The sequence below is a fragment of the Sturnira hondurensis genome, unplaced genomic scaffold (genome assembly GCF_014824575.4).
Source record: "Sturnira hondurensis isolate 20B ecotype Veracruz unplaced genomic scaffold, ASM1482457v3 Scaffold0004474, whole genome shotgun sequence".
NCBI classification, from domain to species: domain Eukaryota; kingdom Metazoa; phylum Chordata; class Mammalia; order Chiroptera; family Phyllostomidae; genus Sturnira; species Sturnira hondurensis.
Genome location: NW_028077105.1, coordinates 7,289,826 through 7,306,990, shown reverse-complemented (window position 1 = coordinate 7,306,990; position 17,165 = coordinate 7,289,826). Strand labels below are relative to the sequence as shown.

The following is a 17,165-nucleotide window of genomic DNA, read 5'->3' as shown; positions in this document are numbered from 1 at the left end:
GGTGATGCCCAGCCAATGAGCCACACCTCTCAGGGCAGGGAGGATTAGCATTTTGAAAAAGTCAGTTTCTTCTTAATCTTTACTAGTTGTACACTATTCTAGGAGTTAGGAAGAGTTTTGGCCTCTGAAAGATTGTTAATCACTGGAACAAGGTGTGAAGGGATTTGTGAAACATCTTTACATTTAAGGGGGAAAAGAGAGACCATTTCTGAGGTCATCCAACCTGGAGGGCTGAGTGACCAACCTCACGAAGTCTCTTCCATCATTATGATGACTCACAAGTTCTCTGCTTTGTGTTACATTGTTGCATTTTAGTTTTTGCTGAAGCTGGACTTTCTGATTAATTGGAAGAGAAGTAGTCACATTCTCCTTGTCCAGCTCTGTCTGAAAACCCATCCCGCTGTATTCATTACATATTTACTCTTAAAAGAGGAATTGGAAGGCAGAGTATGACTGTAGTGAGGAAACTGCTGGTGGTTGGCGGCCCTGGCGGAGTGCACTCAGGATTCACTGATGTTGCCTGGCCATCATTTCGTTCCTAGCTCCTTCAGGGTCTTTGAAGGGTTGCCAGCTGTTGCGCAGAAAGACTCCTCTCCTCCTTCACTGTAAAACTTTCACTTTAGTCTCTTTATGGTCATTACAGTTTATTTGTACCATTTATTGAACAGCTATTTATTGAATCTGCCAAGTGCCAAGTGTTATGCTGTCTGTATATTGGGGATGAAAAATGTGCTGATGTAGACCATACTGTCCAGCGGTTTACTTTGTAGTGGGTGATCATGCAATTACAATTTAAGCTGATAATGACTGTGATGAAGTTAATGGGAACCCAGTGAGGATTCTTTTAATTTGGCCTGGAATTAAAACAAAAGACTGCATAGAAGAGGTAAGGATTGAGCTGAAAAATGAGAATGTGGGGAGGGAGAAAAGGAAGGGAAGTGTTTTCTCAGAGGAGTGTAAGTAGTTCACTCTGCACATGAATTACTTGTCATTCAGGTCTTATCTTAATTCAGATCTCATTTTGTATGGAATGGGGATCAACCATATTGGAGATTGAATGTCACAGTCAGATTTGTGCTTCAGGAAGGTCAGTCTTCCAATGGTATAAATGCGTGGTTGTCAAAAGGGAATAGAACACTGAATCAGCAAGAGGAGCAAGAAGGCTACCCGTGGGTCCAGGCAGGTTGTGACTGCCTGCAGTCAGCGTTGGCAGTGGAGATTAGAAGGGGGGATGCATTGTAGATCTACGTAGACAGGAGAATCAGTGTTTTCAGGTTTAGGCTGGATTATGAAAGACAGAGGAGAATTCTAGGGTAGCTCCCACACATGGGGTTTAGACAGCCAGTAGGTGGTTGTGCCCTATACCCGCATAGAAGATAACAGAGAAAACAGATTTTGGTGACAAGAAGATGATGAGTTCAATTTTAGATAACAACAACAACAAAAAAAAACACCCCTGGCCCAATCAAGCGACAGATCCAGGAGGAACATCTGGGACACAGATGATATATCCAAGAGATCGCTATGGGGCACAGTGGCATTAGGATGGTAGTTAAAGACGTGAGTATGAATGAAGTAGTGAGGGGCACCTGGGCAGCTGGGACTTCCAACTAGTGCTGCAGCTCGTGACCTGAGACAGCTCTTGGAGAGAGGAAAGCAGATTTTTAGGAAGGGGCCAGGATAGAGATAAAAGGTTGTGGCAATTATTTAAGTCAATATGACATCCATTTATTGTTTCTTATTGGCTTATGGGATGTGGACAGTAATGACATAAATATTTCCCTTTGCATGTTCAGTTTACTTCCTCTACAGAGAAACCTGTTCTCATAAAGACAGAGGAATAAGGAGAGGAAGAGAAACACAGAGTTTACATTATTTCCCTCTATGAAGTTTAAATGTTCCATCTTTTTTCATCAACCTCTAAAGGTGCTTTGGTATTTTATCTGACTTTAATATGTTTTATATAAAATACCTAAAGCACTAATTGTAGCTAACTGAGAAAATGATATTTTGTAAATTCACAAATTGTGGTTTTATTTGATCTTCTATTGACTTTAGTATTCAGGTGAATATTTTGTCTTGATTCTAACTACAAGTAAAGGAAACTACATTAGATCTTCACACATTTTATGTTTCAGACCTGGGACCCATAGCTGCCAGATGTATTTTCATTGCTAACAGCTCTTATCCAAGCGAAAGGTCTTGCTTAAGAAGTCGATCTTAGCACAGTAAGGTTTAGAGAGAGGTGGTTCATAGTTCCACTGCTTGTTCTCCAGCTACACATTTAAAAAGAAAGAAGTTTATAAATGCAGCATGCATATCTGTGTATGATGGGTTTTTTTATTAGGGTGAAACTCTTTTTCAATGACTTACTTTTTCAGGGCTTTTTTATATGAAATTATTTATAGACCCTTTCAATCACTTCCCTAATTTTAATTGACCACATTTTTACTGAATGTGGATACCGCCTTTTTACTAAAGGAAATGTAACTGCAAAGCTGCAGTGGCCACTAGTGCTTCCCCTTTCTCAGTCCACTCCTTTTCCCCTTTCTTTCCTGTCGGCAGAGCCCCCTCCCTTCCCTATGAGGCGGTGGGTTTCAGGGCGTGTGGGCCCCGCACTAGCCTGCAGGCGGTTGGGCCCAGTCTTCTCCCCAGGGATGAGTTTAGGAAGTGACATATGACCTCATTCTGATCTGTGAGGGGAAGTCTGCTTGGAACCTCAGAGGACAGTTTTTGGTGGTACCCAGAGATTTGTAGAGAAGAAAATGTCATTTTCCAAGTTGTTGGGAGTACCTGTGTGCCTGGACTTAGCAGCCACCATGGTGAGTCTTGATGAGCTTGTTAAACCAGGGAGTTAACCAACCCTGGAGCCGCTCTACCTCAGATTAGAGACGGCATTATCTTTCAAACGTTTGAGTCAGGACTTTTCTGTTACCTGCCGCTGAGTGCACCCTACCACGTGCGCATTTCAGATGTGAAGTGAGAACTGTATTAATAGAAAATGGACTCAGCACTTTGGTTTTATGCACGTGGAAACAGCAGTGCCGACGGCAGTTATCAAATGCTGTTAGAAGCATGCGTAGAGAGAACGGAGGCTGACGTGTGTCAGGAGAACATTGGCCTGGGTCACGGGGCATAGAGGCAGATCCTGAGACCTGCCAGCGCCAATCTTCACTTAACTGCATTTCGTTTGGTACACGTGGATTTTCTTTTTATTATCTTGGGGATTCACTCTCACTCTTCCTTAGCCCTCTACGAGTTATTAGAGGAAAAATGCTTTAATAACAACACTGAGCTATTAACGCACCTTTTATGTGAAGTCTTCAAATCCTTTACATAGCAGGAAATGTGAGTGTCTTCTGGTCCAAGGTCACAGTGGGCCACTTTCAGAGCTAACTGTGTATTGAGGAGATTCCATATAAAGAATAATTGGGACCTATGAAAAACCCCAATAAATTAGAAACTGCAGAACCAAATTTTATGTTTATATTGTGCAACTACAAATAAAATCTTCTCATTTGGGCCCTGTTGGCCTCTATTGGGGCCTAATAGCTCCTGAAGTCTATTTTTTTATTTCTGTGAAGGATGTCGCTTTCTCTCTGAAAGTCTTGGGCATTAAAGGATTAAAGGCACTTGAATAAGAAAGCAGCCCTGTCAGGTAACACAAACGCTGGCCAGATTAGTAGTATCCTTTACTTCTTTTTCTTAAATAGATTTTAACATCCAAAAGTTTAATTGGTCCTTCAGTAAGTAACTCTAGTCACCTTTTGTGATTTTATTGTTAATGCTTGAAAACAAAGACCAGAGTCTGTCTGGAAGGTGACCGTCACTGGCCCTGGTTCTTGGGTTCCTGCATTGTCTTCGTGACGCTGTCCAGTGCGCATGCTCAGTGAATGCCCTTGTCTCCGCAGGGGCCTGCCTTCGACTGCCCGCCTCCTCCCTCCTTTGGCCTTGGCTTTCCTACCTACTCTGGGTGTACATGTCCACTCGAGTTAACTTCACCCCAGGAGCTGATGGAATTACCACATAAGCACATACTAAGTGTTTAATAAATTGTTCCTTAAATCAAATTGAATTGATATAATGGTATAATATAAATTTCAGGTGTTGAAAGACACAACTTGTTAGGCCGTCTTCCAGCCTTCTATTTCAAGAGCTCCGCTGCCTTCTGTGCTCTAAGTGGGGACATAGATTCTCTTCCCTAATTTCTGGCTCACCAATTCTGGGCTTGTCTTCAGCTCTCACATCGGTTAAGATTGGTCCACACAGAGAAGAGAACCGACTGCATAACAAGTGCGGAGAAGGCATTTGAAAATGAGCGCTAAACCGAACGCATCAGCAGAGACTCCGGAGTGCCCGTTGCGGGTGGTAAAGGGCTCCTTTCAGAGTTCTGGTTCCTGCTGGTTTCATCCTCCTTTCTAAATGGACATACACTGTACACGGTACGTTAGGTTTTTCTCCACATGTTCCGTAGGGGAAAACACAAGTCTCCTTCCAACTGCACCCTGTAGTTATATAACATATGGCAACTTCAACTACAAATACCTGCAGTTTTCAGTTTTGGAGAAAAACAGCAAAGCACCGCAAAGAGAAGTAGAAAGTCCTTGTGGAAAATATGACTAAAGTAGGAATAATGGTAAAAAAAATAGATTCTTGGCTCTCAAATTTCACAGAACAAGATTCTTTTCCCTGGTAATTAAAAACAGGAGTTTCATGGTGAGATTTACAGATCATTCTTCAAGTTTTCAGTTATGGTTTTTTCAGTTTCTTTTCCTTACGAACATAAGAACAGCTTTCAGATATCGATATTGAACGATACAGTGTCAGAAGCTCGCCCTTTGGTACAAAATGGCTATGAAGACGCAGCAGTGGCTGAACAGTGGAGGGCACCTGTGTGGTAGATACACACTGACTGGACTGCTTATTGAGACTTGAAGTTTGGTTTCATTTGTTTATTTATTTGTTTTTTGTAACACTAGTGCAATCTGGAGCAGCACAGTCCAAACAGACTTTCTGCGATTGTGGAAATGATCTAAATCTGGAGTGTCAGAGCTGAATTCTAATTGTATTTAATTTTTTAAAATGTTTTTTTATTGTTCAAGTCCAGTTGTCTCCATTTCTCCCCCCACCGCTCCCCCCACCCCAGCCATCCCCACCCCCCACCTTCTATCCTAGCCCCCTTTGGCTTTGTCATGTGTCCTTTACACCTTCCTTGAAATTTGGTTTTAAAAGAACATACTTAAACAGAATACAGTGCTGGGTATTTTCATCCAGCCTTCTTCAGGTCCAGAATAACTGTCTTTTGGTAGCCCTGTGTCAACATAAAAAATTGGGATATATTCTAGAATATCCCAATTTTCATGAGTCATGTTTCCATGAATTGTTGAGCACTTCCTGAACTTATGCACATTTTCAGTGAAACTGCAATGTTTCTTGGCATAACAGTTGCCATTAAGTGTGCATCCTGCTGTGTAATGAAATTTTCCTGAAGTGTCTTTTTGTGCTTAAAGGCGTGTCTCCTGAGGTTTGCTTCTAGAATTTGGAGGGATAAAGCACTATTTTTCCCTTTCTTTATACCTCATGATTTAAAGTCCTCTTTCTTCCTGCTTTTTTGAATATAGAAACATTTTCTTTCTAATGTGCTTCTATAGTTGTCAAACTCAGATTTTCATAATTAATGAGTTAGAGGTTTCAGTAGAGTTGGCAATCTGTACAGTTTTATAGAATCAGGGTCTTACAGTGAGATTTGTTCTTTATCTCAAGTCAGACTTTTAGAGCAAGGTTGCTCAGAAATCCAAATATGTGTGTGTGTGTGTGTGTGTGTGTGTGTGTATGTATATGTATATATTCAGTTCTAGGTAGGAAAGAATGCCAACCAATGACACAGAGAATAGGTCTTTTAGTCATAGTAAATAGTTTTCCCCCCTAGAGACAACAATCAGAGCTGGTACGTCAAAGAACATGGAGAAGAGGCAGGTTTTTCTTTTTATTTCCGCTATATTAGCCATTATAATAAAATGAAATTGCCACAGCAGATGCAACTGTTCTAACCATGGCTTGTGCATAGCCAGGCCTGTGAGAAAAGAAACACGCAAAGGTTATTCTTTTGAATTCCTGAACGTATTATATCAGATATGTTTTCTCATTGAAGTTAACCTTTTTAAAGATTTTATTTTTATTTATTTTTTAGAGAGAGGGGAAGGGAGGGAGAAAGAGAGGGAGAGAAACATCAATGAGTGGTTGCCTCTCACACGCCCCCCACCAGAGACCTGGCCCGCAAACCAGGCATGTGCCCTGACTGGGAATCGAACTGGCGACCCTCAAGTTCGCAGCTCGTGCTCAAAAAATCCACTGAGGCACACCAGTCAGGGCTGCAGTTAATGTTACTTTTTTACAAAAAATCTCTAAGTTAGGGTGGATCTCCATACATTATGCAAAGCAGTCTGATAGTTGGCTAGTAAAGCCCATCGACGTCCTTGGGGGCTACCTGTGAATGGCACGTGTTGCTCTTCTCCTGGAAGAGGATGCTTTGGGGCCTCGTGGCACCTCCGTGCTCCCGCCGGGGTCTCTGCCGCATCGGGCGGCAGTGCCAGCCCAGCTCGGGGAGAGAGTCTGTCTTTGTGCCCTTCGCCTTAAGGTAGGAGTACGTGGCTCTGCGGACATTAGTAAAGGAAGTTGGCACCAAATATGAGGAACAAGACATTTAAAACATGTTACCATAGAGCTTGGTTAAATAGCTCTTTTTCTACCCATTATCTGTAACTGCAGTAAGCTGTTTCATGAAGTATTTATGTATATCTGATAACACATGTAAGTTGTATTTTTTAAGATTTTTATTTATTTATCTTTAGAGGGGAAGGGAAGGAGAGAAGGAGAGAAATATCAATGTATGGTTGCCTCTTGTGCACCCCCTACCGGGAACTGCATCCCTGCTAGGAACTGGCCTGCAACCCAGGCATGTGCCCTGACTGGGAATCCAACCACGATCCTCTGGTTCGCAGGACTGCATTCAAACCACTGAGCTACACCAGCCAGGGCTATAAGTTGTATTTAATAATATAAAACTCTGGGATCAGATGCTCAGGGTTTATGTGGCCAAATTGAGTTTAAATCCCATTATTTTTACATACTCTTTGAGAGATTTTTGCCAAGTTACTTTTCAGAGCTCAAATTTATTTATCTGTACAATGGGGATAGTAATAGCACATATGTCATAAAGCTAGGTAGTGATTAAACAAATGAGTAAATGTAAAAGCCCCTAGCAAGTACCTGGGCACTTATCTCCTGGGCACTGCATTTGGGTGAGCGGCTTTCTTGCTTGGAGGTCACAGGTGTCGTATAAGCAGTAACTCTGGAAGGCAGCCAGCAGGGCAGGAAATGGGAAGGGAGAAGGCAAAATCGCCTGTTGGTGCTGAGAACACTGATGGGCACACAGATACAGCCTTGAACCAGTCCGTTTTAGTCTCTTCCCATCCTCCCAAGCACTACCTACTTTGCAAGAACAAATTAAAACTTTGCAATGAATTTGCCTGATTTACAGGTGAAAATATCAAAACTCTGACAAAGAGGTCAAAGTTTCATGACTGATAGATTTGGGCTTTAAAACTCTGGCCTTTTTATTCTAAAGATTGTATCACTATCGTAATATTGGCTACTGAGGAATGCCAGGAGTTATTCATTTTCTTCACTGAGGAATATTTACTGCAAATATTTCTTTAACACAAAAAGTAATCCTTAGGATAAAAATAAATCGACAATTTTTATTCTTTCAGACTGTACACTCTTTGTTTTGATGAGTATGAAAGTAGACACACTGCATTCAGGACTTCAGAAGTTTTCATTTTCCATCATCCTCTCCTTCCGCCTCATGGTAGATAAATGTATGCAACAAGCTGGGAGGTAGACGAGTAAAGGAAGACTTTGGATGGCACTCCTGGCACTCAGAACAGAGGACGGCTCTTCCCTATGGAAGAGGTCAGATTTGAACCATGACATGAAATCAATTGTCTCATGTCGCGGAGTTCTAAATATGTTGGATTTTGAAATGAGTTGTTTTGCTGACCTTGAATTTGCTTAACCACTTTGTGATTTAAATGAGAAATATTCTCTTATAACTGATCTTTTTCTCAATGATAGGTCTTGATATGGAGAATGTTCTGGGCTATTGACATAGTCGACACTATCATTTCAAAATCCATAGTATTGATTAATGCTCTAGTAGAACAAAGCAGGGTTCAGAAAGCAGATGTTTAACTTTACAGGGTGTGCCCTGCAGTACAGAGAAGAATCCACACTCCCCTTCCTGCCCATTCCCCTGCCATTTCTGCTGTCCGTGCTGTGTGTTAAGTAGTTCATGGTGCTTCACGCAAGTTGTCAGATTCCCCATTCATAAAACAAACAAACAAACTCAAGTCCTCTGGGGAAAAAGAAAGCTCTTCCTCATTAAAAGCAGGCAGAAAATGCTTTTTGTTCCTTTGAATTTCCCAGTGTAATTACTGTGTCTGTAAGACCACTCATGGTGGTCTGCTCTTTCTTACCTTTTCTATGAACAGTTCTAGAGGTCCACACAGCACACGTGGGATTTGCCCACGGCCGCCAACCTGCAGTTTTGTGAGGGTTATTAGTCCAGCGTGTGGGCACCTCTTTCACTGAGTGCCAGTCCTGGAGCAGCAGAGCAGTGCGTTGGGCTGGAAGACTGGGAGGTGGAGCCTTTTTGCTCACTGCAGCGAGTTCCCTGCTCTCTCTCTCTCTCTCCCGGCTGTGCATTGGCTCTGCATGCTCGTGCACTGCTCCTCGGAGTGGAATAGCCGGGTGTGCTCACAGACCGGGGTGTGAACTGCATTTTCTATTTGGGGTGCCTGGGGAAAGAGCACCGGGCAGGAAGGACGGCACCAGTGCCATGGGCCAGCTCTGCTGCTTCCCTTTCTCCAGAGATGAGGAAAAAATCAGTAAGTGGTTTGTACTGTGCAGAAACCTAAGTGCTTGACTGTTTTGTGTGGCTGTCTTCTAGGGATAGTTTTTTTTTCCTTATGGGAAAGAGCAGAATAATTAGCTGTGATTTTTCATGGGCTTTTCTTAAAAGGATTGGGGGGTGTGTAGTTAATGATTAGCTGTGAAAGTGCACTAATCCAATAAAGAGGCTAGGTTAAATGTAAAATACTGAAAACCCATTTTTATATTCATCTGTTGGTAATCTTACAGTTTATTTTTATCGTACTGTCTGGAGTCAGAGTTTAGTTTTGAATTTCTTTAAATCACTGCCTACCATTTGATATATGGTATAAGTCAGGCTTCATTTTGCTTATTTGAAATTCGGATATTTTCAAAACAATGCTCAATAACAATGTATGGAGAAGTAAAGCTGGCTCTAAAAATGACATGTGTTACATATTTTTAGATATCTTCATGTTTCTCCTGCTTTGTTCATGTGTAACTTGCAAGGCCACTCCAAACAAGTGATGCCACTTTGCTCCAGCAAAACCTCACTGAATGTTTTTGAACAAATGTCAGGCAGATTCCACATTTGCTTATGGCCCAGAAAACAGAACTTAAAGTGATAACATTTGCATTGATTTTTTTCTTCCTCACTGGCTTGTGTGTATTCACTTACAATGAGCTTAGTTAAAATAGTACTGGCATTTTAATTAGGGTGCCGAATGTTCAGAACTTGCCTTACGCTAGTTGCCCCCAAGTATTGAATTTTTACTTTTTCTCAATAAAATGTTCACAGTCATACTTAGTAATTCTGCAGCCACATTTCTGTCTTGTCAGTGCTTCATTTAAATAAATTTAAGTAGGTCTGTAGAATCTCATGGTATCTGGTTCAGATACTCAAAGGTCCATGTCTGGCTTATATTTTCTGCTGCTTTTTCCTCAGGAAACTAACCAGGAATAGATTTTTTTTTAAATCAGTACATATCCTATACCTATCCACTTGGGAAATAAGCCAGTTTTGCAAGAAATCTTCTGGGAATGCTTGGAATAAATTTTAGAAGAATTTGGAGCACCTGCTTATTAACCAGAGCCAGGAGTTATGCTCTAAATTTTACTTATGGAAATTATACTGTACAGAACACGATGATCTTGATCTTAAAACCTGAGATGACTTTACAAGAAAATTCTTCATTTTCTAACAATGAGCACTGGCATTCATTTGGCAGCCTGAAACTTTCCAGGTATTTGTCAGAATGATGTATTTACAGTTCCTGGGGGTTTTTGGCTGATTGATTCCTTCCTTAAGGAATATGTCTCCCTGAAAAGCCTTGGTGTGGACAGATGCAGGGACAGTGAGTTCTTTCCTCCCCTCTCCACTTCCTGTTCCACCGCTCCAGGTTTTCACTCGGAGCACCAGCTCTCCTTCCATTGTTCCTCCTCTCCCCTGTCTGGGAGCAGTCTTCTTGGCAGTCACTGAAGTCAAGTTTCACCTCAGTGAAGAATCTACTCTCTTCTGTCTTATTTTGGATCACTGGAGGGCAAAGTCTTGTGTTTTACATACAGCGTTTCTTAATATTGATTGACGGAAGTGGTATATACTTCATTCTGGGTTTGTCTTTTTGAGTTCCAAAATTTTAAAAAGAAAATGAAGACAGGACACTGTGTCTAAAGTGAAGTTGTAATCCAGAATTGCAAACCATGATTAGAAATCAATGCATTTGCACCCCATTTCCTCTCATTCGTCCCACTGGCCCCTGGTCCTCCCCACTTTCTCCCCATCGACTGTCTTTGATTTTTGTCATTGCTTTACAATTTTTCTCCTCCTAATTTGCTCTACATTCCATTTACACACCCACCCGCTGTTTTCTGGTGCTGGATTTAATTTTGTTGCTATAGGATGCTCTAAAGAGAAGCTTCTCCACCAGACACTGCTATGTTGCTGGTAATACATGTCGAAAAGTACTCACAAAGAGGACTTGAAACAAAAGTAGCAGAGAATTCATTAGCTAGCATGCCTCAAGAAACATGTAAATTTGCATTGATGGTAGATAATCCAGCCCGTAAGTTGTGTTGATAACATGTACAAGAAACTGTAGCAGACATTTGGGAGGGTCCAGCATTTTTCTGATCTTGCCACTAGATGTGCAGTAACCTCCTGGGTCTAATTCATCTTTGTGTCCCTACCTAGTAGCCTCCTTAGCCTGCTCGGGGACACACAGACACGTGCTTAGCAGCACCCACTAGGGACCGAGCACAGAAATGCTGCTACCCGCACTCTTCTAGTTCTGCTGTAAAGAGTGGTGGGCCCTTGACTGACAGAGACTTAAAGGAGTTTGTGGTGGAAGTTCACACTTGTGGATGTCATTCTCGAAACACAGGCGAGTCCTCTACCGTCCTGCAGAGCCTCAGACAGGATGTGCCCAGCTGGCCGAGCGGTAAGGACCCAGCGACCCTGCTCCCTCCCGCTGCTCTTCTGTTCTGCTTTCGCCCTTGGTGGTGGTAGATGGAAAGTATTCTCGTTTGATTGATTAATTAATGCTACTATTTTGGTCTGTTGATAGCAAACAAAGTGATTTTTTACAAAATCAACTGGTTGTGCAGGGGCTTAAATTTATGTAGAAAGTTAACTGCCTGCATAACTAGAAGTCTTGATAATGGGGTGAATAGGCCAATACAGTGGAAGTCATCGTGGCCAGTATTTCAGTTAATGCATCACAAAGCAGTTAGACCCTTTGGTTTAAATCCAGCAGTTGAACATTTTTCTCAAACTGTGCTCTTTGGCCACAATAAGTTGAATATACTGACAATCAATGCATGTTTCTTGGAAGACTAAGCTTTTTGTTGTTACACAGGAACTTTGAATATCACCATATTTGTTGTAGGATTCACAAATGTTGTAGGCCATCTCCTATCTAGTTCTTCCTCAATTCTTACATAGCACTTGGTTTTTAAAACCAGCCAATTCCTCACAGTGCACTTCTTGAAGGGACTGTCCATAAACAAGAATGTTCTTGCACAGGCTTACCAACCACTGCAGCTTGTCAATCTTACTGTTAACCTCCAAAGAAAACTTCGCTAAAGAGACAGTTCTGTAACTAATTAGAAAACGTTTTACTTGTTCTCTTCCTGTTGCAGATTTCCCTCTTTGAAGAGCATTGCTTTTGTGTAGGGTGCAATAGGCGACTGTCCGAACATAAACCACCCCCCACGTGGGGCAGGCAGTTTGCAGGCACGGGAGGCATCCAAACACAGGGCGAGAAGCCTCTCCCACGGGTGTTGTGAGGAGGACTGGAACGGCTGAGCAATGGAGACACTGCCAGCCCATTTACTTCTTACTTCTATTTACTTACTGCTGAAAATAAAACGATGTTGATATTTATTGCAATGACACATTTTAATTTTATAACTATGAATTTTAACAATACACGCACATTTTATTTTCATATAAAAATATGTTCCAATATAGTCTTTTTGTGTGGGATGTTACCAGGACCATATATATAGCATTCATTTCATAAATATGAGTCAAACCTCAAGATAGTTTCTTTTTTTTTCTTTTGATGGTTTGTTTCTGATGATTTGTAATGTGATGGTGTAACAGTAATATATAAATTGAGGTTGGCAGTGTTAATTTCATGTCTGGTGAATACCTAAACTTTCGAATCTTACCTGCCATGGTGGTTATTGTTCAGTTACACTGAAGGAACTCTGTATTTAGGGTTCCAGTTCTCCAGAAGGCTTCCTATAAAGCCTGTAGCCTTATACTTTGCTCTTCTCGTTTGCACTTAAAAACATTGACTTTGAGGTTGGCTTTCCTAGGTATGCTGTGTCTCATGACAGATTTCAAGCCCCCCTTTGGCAGGACCCATGGTGTACGTGTGTCTTTCATAGCACCGGAACCAAACTCGGTGTCTTACCCAGGAGGGCGTGTTCCAAATGTTTCTTAGTGAAGAGAACGATGCCCATTTCCTGTAGTGAATATGAAAGAACTTTCAGTATAAATGAGCCTATCAGGGGACGGAATTTGGGGTGACTCTGTGTAATGTTGGATCTATAAAAGACTTTGGTTACTGAATGTATCAGGAAAACATTTTAACAGGTTCTCACTTAGATGCTCCAGCGTGGGCCCCGGAAAACGTGTGACGGGGAACCTCCCGCCAGCGGACAGAGCCATTCATTTCCTTCCTTGTGCGTAGAAAGGGGTTTGCACACAGGGGAGGCAGCGTGACCCCAGCTAGGCTGCTGCCTGGTGCAAATGTGAGGTCCCCCCCTTAGCATGCGGTTGTCACTGTAGGAGGACCCAGGCCTGGGAGTCAGGAGACCTGGGTGACAAGTCGGGTCTGCTGTCCTATCCTGTCTCACACTGGCAAGTCGCTAACGTCTCTGGGCCTCTGCTCTTCGTATCTGAGAAGTGGTGGCTGAACTACCATGATCTTGAAAGTTTATTCATCCCCCCGACTCCCCATTGTTTCCTTAGAGTTAAGAGTCTAAGAAATAAATATTATAGACATGATGCAGTGTTTTCCTTCTTTCTTTTGCTCCTCCTTTTCTAGGATGGTCTAAAGACCTCCTTTTCTTCTTTTTAATTTATCAAATGCTTATCGTGTGCCAGGTACAATGCCATGATCACTTGGAAAATTGTTTATGAAATGAAACTTAGAAAATAAATGCTCAACTTCCCACTTAAGAGAGGAGGTGGCTGAAAGCTGGGTAGTTTGGGGCAGTTTTCAGTTACTGTCCCCCTGGGGTGCTGTGGGCCTGGAGCTGGCGGGACGCTGGGCCCCAGGCCCTGTTAGGTGCTGCCCCCTTCCGGAAGCAGTGAGGCACGGCGGAGCCAGCGCCACTGCGGAGCCGGGGCTGCACTTTGCATCAGATGTCTGTGGGCAGCAGCAGGAATGTTGTGCAATATAAAACATTTAACCGTAGTCGCTGAAGATTAGGTTTTACTCCTTCTATTGTTAAATAATGTGCACCCCAGAGGTTTATGTTTCTGAAGTTAAGTATAGGAACATTAGAGCAAATGCACAAAGTTACTACTCTGTCTTACCTCCCTGATTCCTTTTATTTATTCATAGCCTGTATGGTAATTATATTTCCTTTTGTTGCTGCTCTCAGACCTTAGAGTTTGCCTGGATTTGGTGACCAAGCCCGCTGACTAATTTTCACTGGGAGTACGAAGGCTATATTGTAGGGTCTTTCCCAGCTTCCAGTGTAGTCCCGGGCTGTTGTGAGCTACACAGGTGCCCCGTCAAGCAGTGTGACGTGACCCATCCTTGTGTCTCATTTCTGGGGACCATGTGAGAAAAGGAGTAGGAAATCATGGGTATAAAGGTTTTGGTTAAAAAAACACTTCATTTATTACCCCTTCCTGAGAAATATGCATTTTAACAATACTAAATTATCCCCTGTGCTCTTAGGAAATACTTGTAGCAAAGTGACAAATAAATTAAGCAATGGTAATGACTTAGTCCAAAATAATCTCTGAGGGAGGAATTTCAGGCGGATAGTAAAACTCTTTCAGGCCATCTGATAAATCACTTCCTGTAGATAATTGCCTTCTGTTTAATTAAGTCGGCCCAGCCCAAAATGTAGTTGTCTATGAGCTTTTATCGGTAAACTTCTGATACTGAAAGTAAAGAAACTGAAAGGAGCCCCAAAGTCTCAGTGCTGAAATCAGGGGGTTTTGGAGATGGATGGACTCATTTTGCATTTTTTGTTCTAATATTTACTATGTAATTTCTCGAAGCCTCTGTACTTTCATTTTAAATATTGTGAGAATTAAATAAGCTAATGTCTATAAAATGCCTGACATTGGGGTTGGCATATGATAGATGCAGTAAGTATAATTTCTTTTAAACAAATGACAGTGTATTGTGTAACTGGTCACCTCGGAAGTCAGCTGAACTATAGTTTTATTTCCATCATGCCCAGGAAGGGAAAGAAGGAACTTACAAGTTTCAGACCTTGACTTTTGGGGTAGACTTCGAACATTTACTAGTTTAACATCCTTTCCTTGCAGGACTCCGCTCCTTCTCCTTCTGGGCTTTGTCCGTCATGATGCCTTGCTTCCCTGCCCTAGGAGGGACATGTGGTCCAAGAAGAGTCAAGCAAAATCTTCCTTAAGATTTGATAGAGGCTCTGTGTTCCTTTTGGGTTGTGAGTGGAAAGGATGTAAGCATAGGATTGGGAGTTGGCAGGGAGCCAGTGTGAAGCCGGCGCAAGCATGGAAGGAAGAGACTGGAGGAGAGAGAGACAGTCCTGGTGATATTTTTGAGCCTCTGATTTAAGCCATGACTAAGACTTTCTTCATTACACGAAGCATTTGTGTGTGTGTGTGTGTGTGTGTGTGTGTGTGTGCTTAAACTGGCTTGAGTTAATTTTTTTGGTCACTTGCAGCCAAAAGATTTCAAGTACTATTTCGGAGGACCCTCGGTGTGTGTAAGCATAGGCCCATTCTGGAACAAATACATTTCCAAACCCAGTGAAGAAGTGAAAGCTCTGATATCTTCTGAAGCTTCATCTGCCATTTTAGTGGCAGTGCAATTTATCTGAGGGCTGTTATGAGGAATAATTCAGTTCCCCTCAACTAATATCATTGACCACGCCACATTTTGAAAAATCCGAGCCAGGTGTTATGGAAGATACAGTGATGACACATGGTCCCTGTTGTTGGAAGGCTACTTTTTAATTTAATGATTAGAAAAAGAGATGGATTGGGTCCCAGTGTCTATTCGGCCCCCAACTGAGACAAAGCAAAGATAAAAGGTCTCGAAGCTCTCAGTCTAGGAGGTGGAGCCACGCCGCTTCCATACCAGCCAAGTCCAGTGGGAGGGAGGGAGTTAATCACCACCAAGAGCGGAACTCCCCTCAAGGTCCAGTCATAGGCAGCGGCTACAGCTTGATGTGGGTAAGTGCAGTTTCCACAACAACATCTTAGCAAGTAAAGTTTCCTATCACAAACATTTATAATGTCAAAGTACAAGTTAACAGACCCTGGAACGATTAAAACTGACCTCCCCACTGTACAGTAAAGTGCTTTGCCCTCAACAGATAGTCATGGGCAGGGATGGAGCTGTAGGATGCAGATACAAAATGTAAGAGTAGTTTTAACTTGAAGCCTGACTCAACTAGGATATAATGATGTTAATTTTACTTAAAGCTGAGGCAAAGATATTTGAGAAATTATAATTTTTCTGCTTGTACAAACTGCCCCCAAGTGTATAAATATAGTCAAAGACATTTGTAAGCCTAAGATATTTATACAGAAGAACTATAGTGCCAGGGAGAAAGTGATATAAAATCAGAATGCTTAGGGTAGATAGAGAGGGAATTTCGTATTCCCAAAAGAGACAGAGCTCCTCAGTGTAATGCTAGTGCGAGAAGGAAGAAGGAATCTGACGGAAAAGGGTGGTACATTTTCTTCCGCATGTCTCAGCAGCCCTTCCTCCCACTTCCCCTCTGACTTTGTGGCTAGATAGTTGATATTGGGATTTGCCATGTAAATACATCGAATTTCACTTTGATGTCTTACATCCAACTGTTAGAGCAAAAATAAAATTCATACTTTTTTAAGTATTTAAAATATTCAGCTAAAGTTAGCTGTGAAGCTTAGCTTCTTCAGAGTCTTGATTGATGCAGTGATAGCTAATAAACTGGCAAGCAGATGAATCCAAGACCTTCTATCTAGGTCTATAGCAGTCAGTTCTATTTAGAATGCTGGCAAGTGCGAGCGTGTCCAGAGGAGGGAGATGAGGATGGTGAGGAGCCTGGAAACCACGTTATAAGAGGAAGGCTGGTGGACTGGCTGCTTAGGTAGGAGGAGAGGCGGCAGATGGATCAGTTGTCTTGAAATGTATGGAGGAGTCTTTAATCGGGAAGGGAAAGAAGTTATTTTGTGTGGCTGCAAAGGATAAATTAGGACATTGAGTGTCTAACACATTTTCTCTTGGTGATTTTAGAAGCCAAATGGTAAAGGTATGTTAAGCCCGGTAGTATTCTAACTATGTTTGCAGTAACTCTTGTTTTTAATAATGGAAATACTGAAATGGAGCCCTAAAACACAGAAACACTGAAATGGAGTCGTAGTCAAATATTGCATTAATAATTCTAAATCATTGCCTAAAGGCAGATGTTTTAAGGCAGAGTTTTCAAACTGTTCTAAGCCACAAAACTCTTTCTTTAAATTGAAGACCAAAATTTTTATGAGCAAATATATGCCTCTTTGTTATTTC

At 41.9% G+C, this 17,165-nt stretch overlaps 1 protein-coding gene across 5 annotated transcripts in view; it reads left to right on the top strand.

Moving 5' to 3' along the window:
• The window catches only part of AKAP7 (A-kinase anchoring protein 7), a 106,373-nt gene that overhangs the window by 71,665 nt on the left and 17,543 nt on the right, over positions 1–17,165 (top strand). For 3 of the 5 annotated variants that reach the window (XM_037045736.1, XM_037045734.1, XM_037045735.1), the window contains exon 8: positions 11,313–11,369. The exons of the other annotated variants lie outside the window; for them this stretch is intronic. In XM_037045736.1, coding sequence (XP_036901631.1) covers positions 11,313–11,369 — 57 coding nt within the window. The remainder of the gene's footprint in view (positions 1–11,312; positions 11,370–17,165) is intronic. 5 annotated transcript variants of the gene reach the window in all.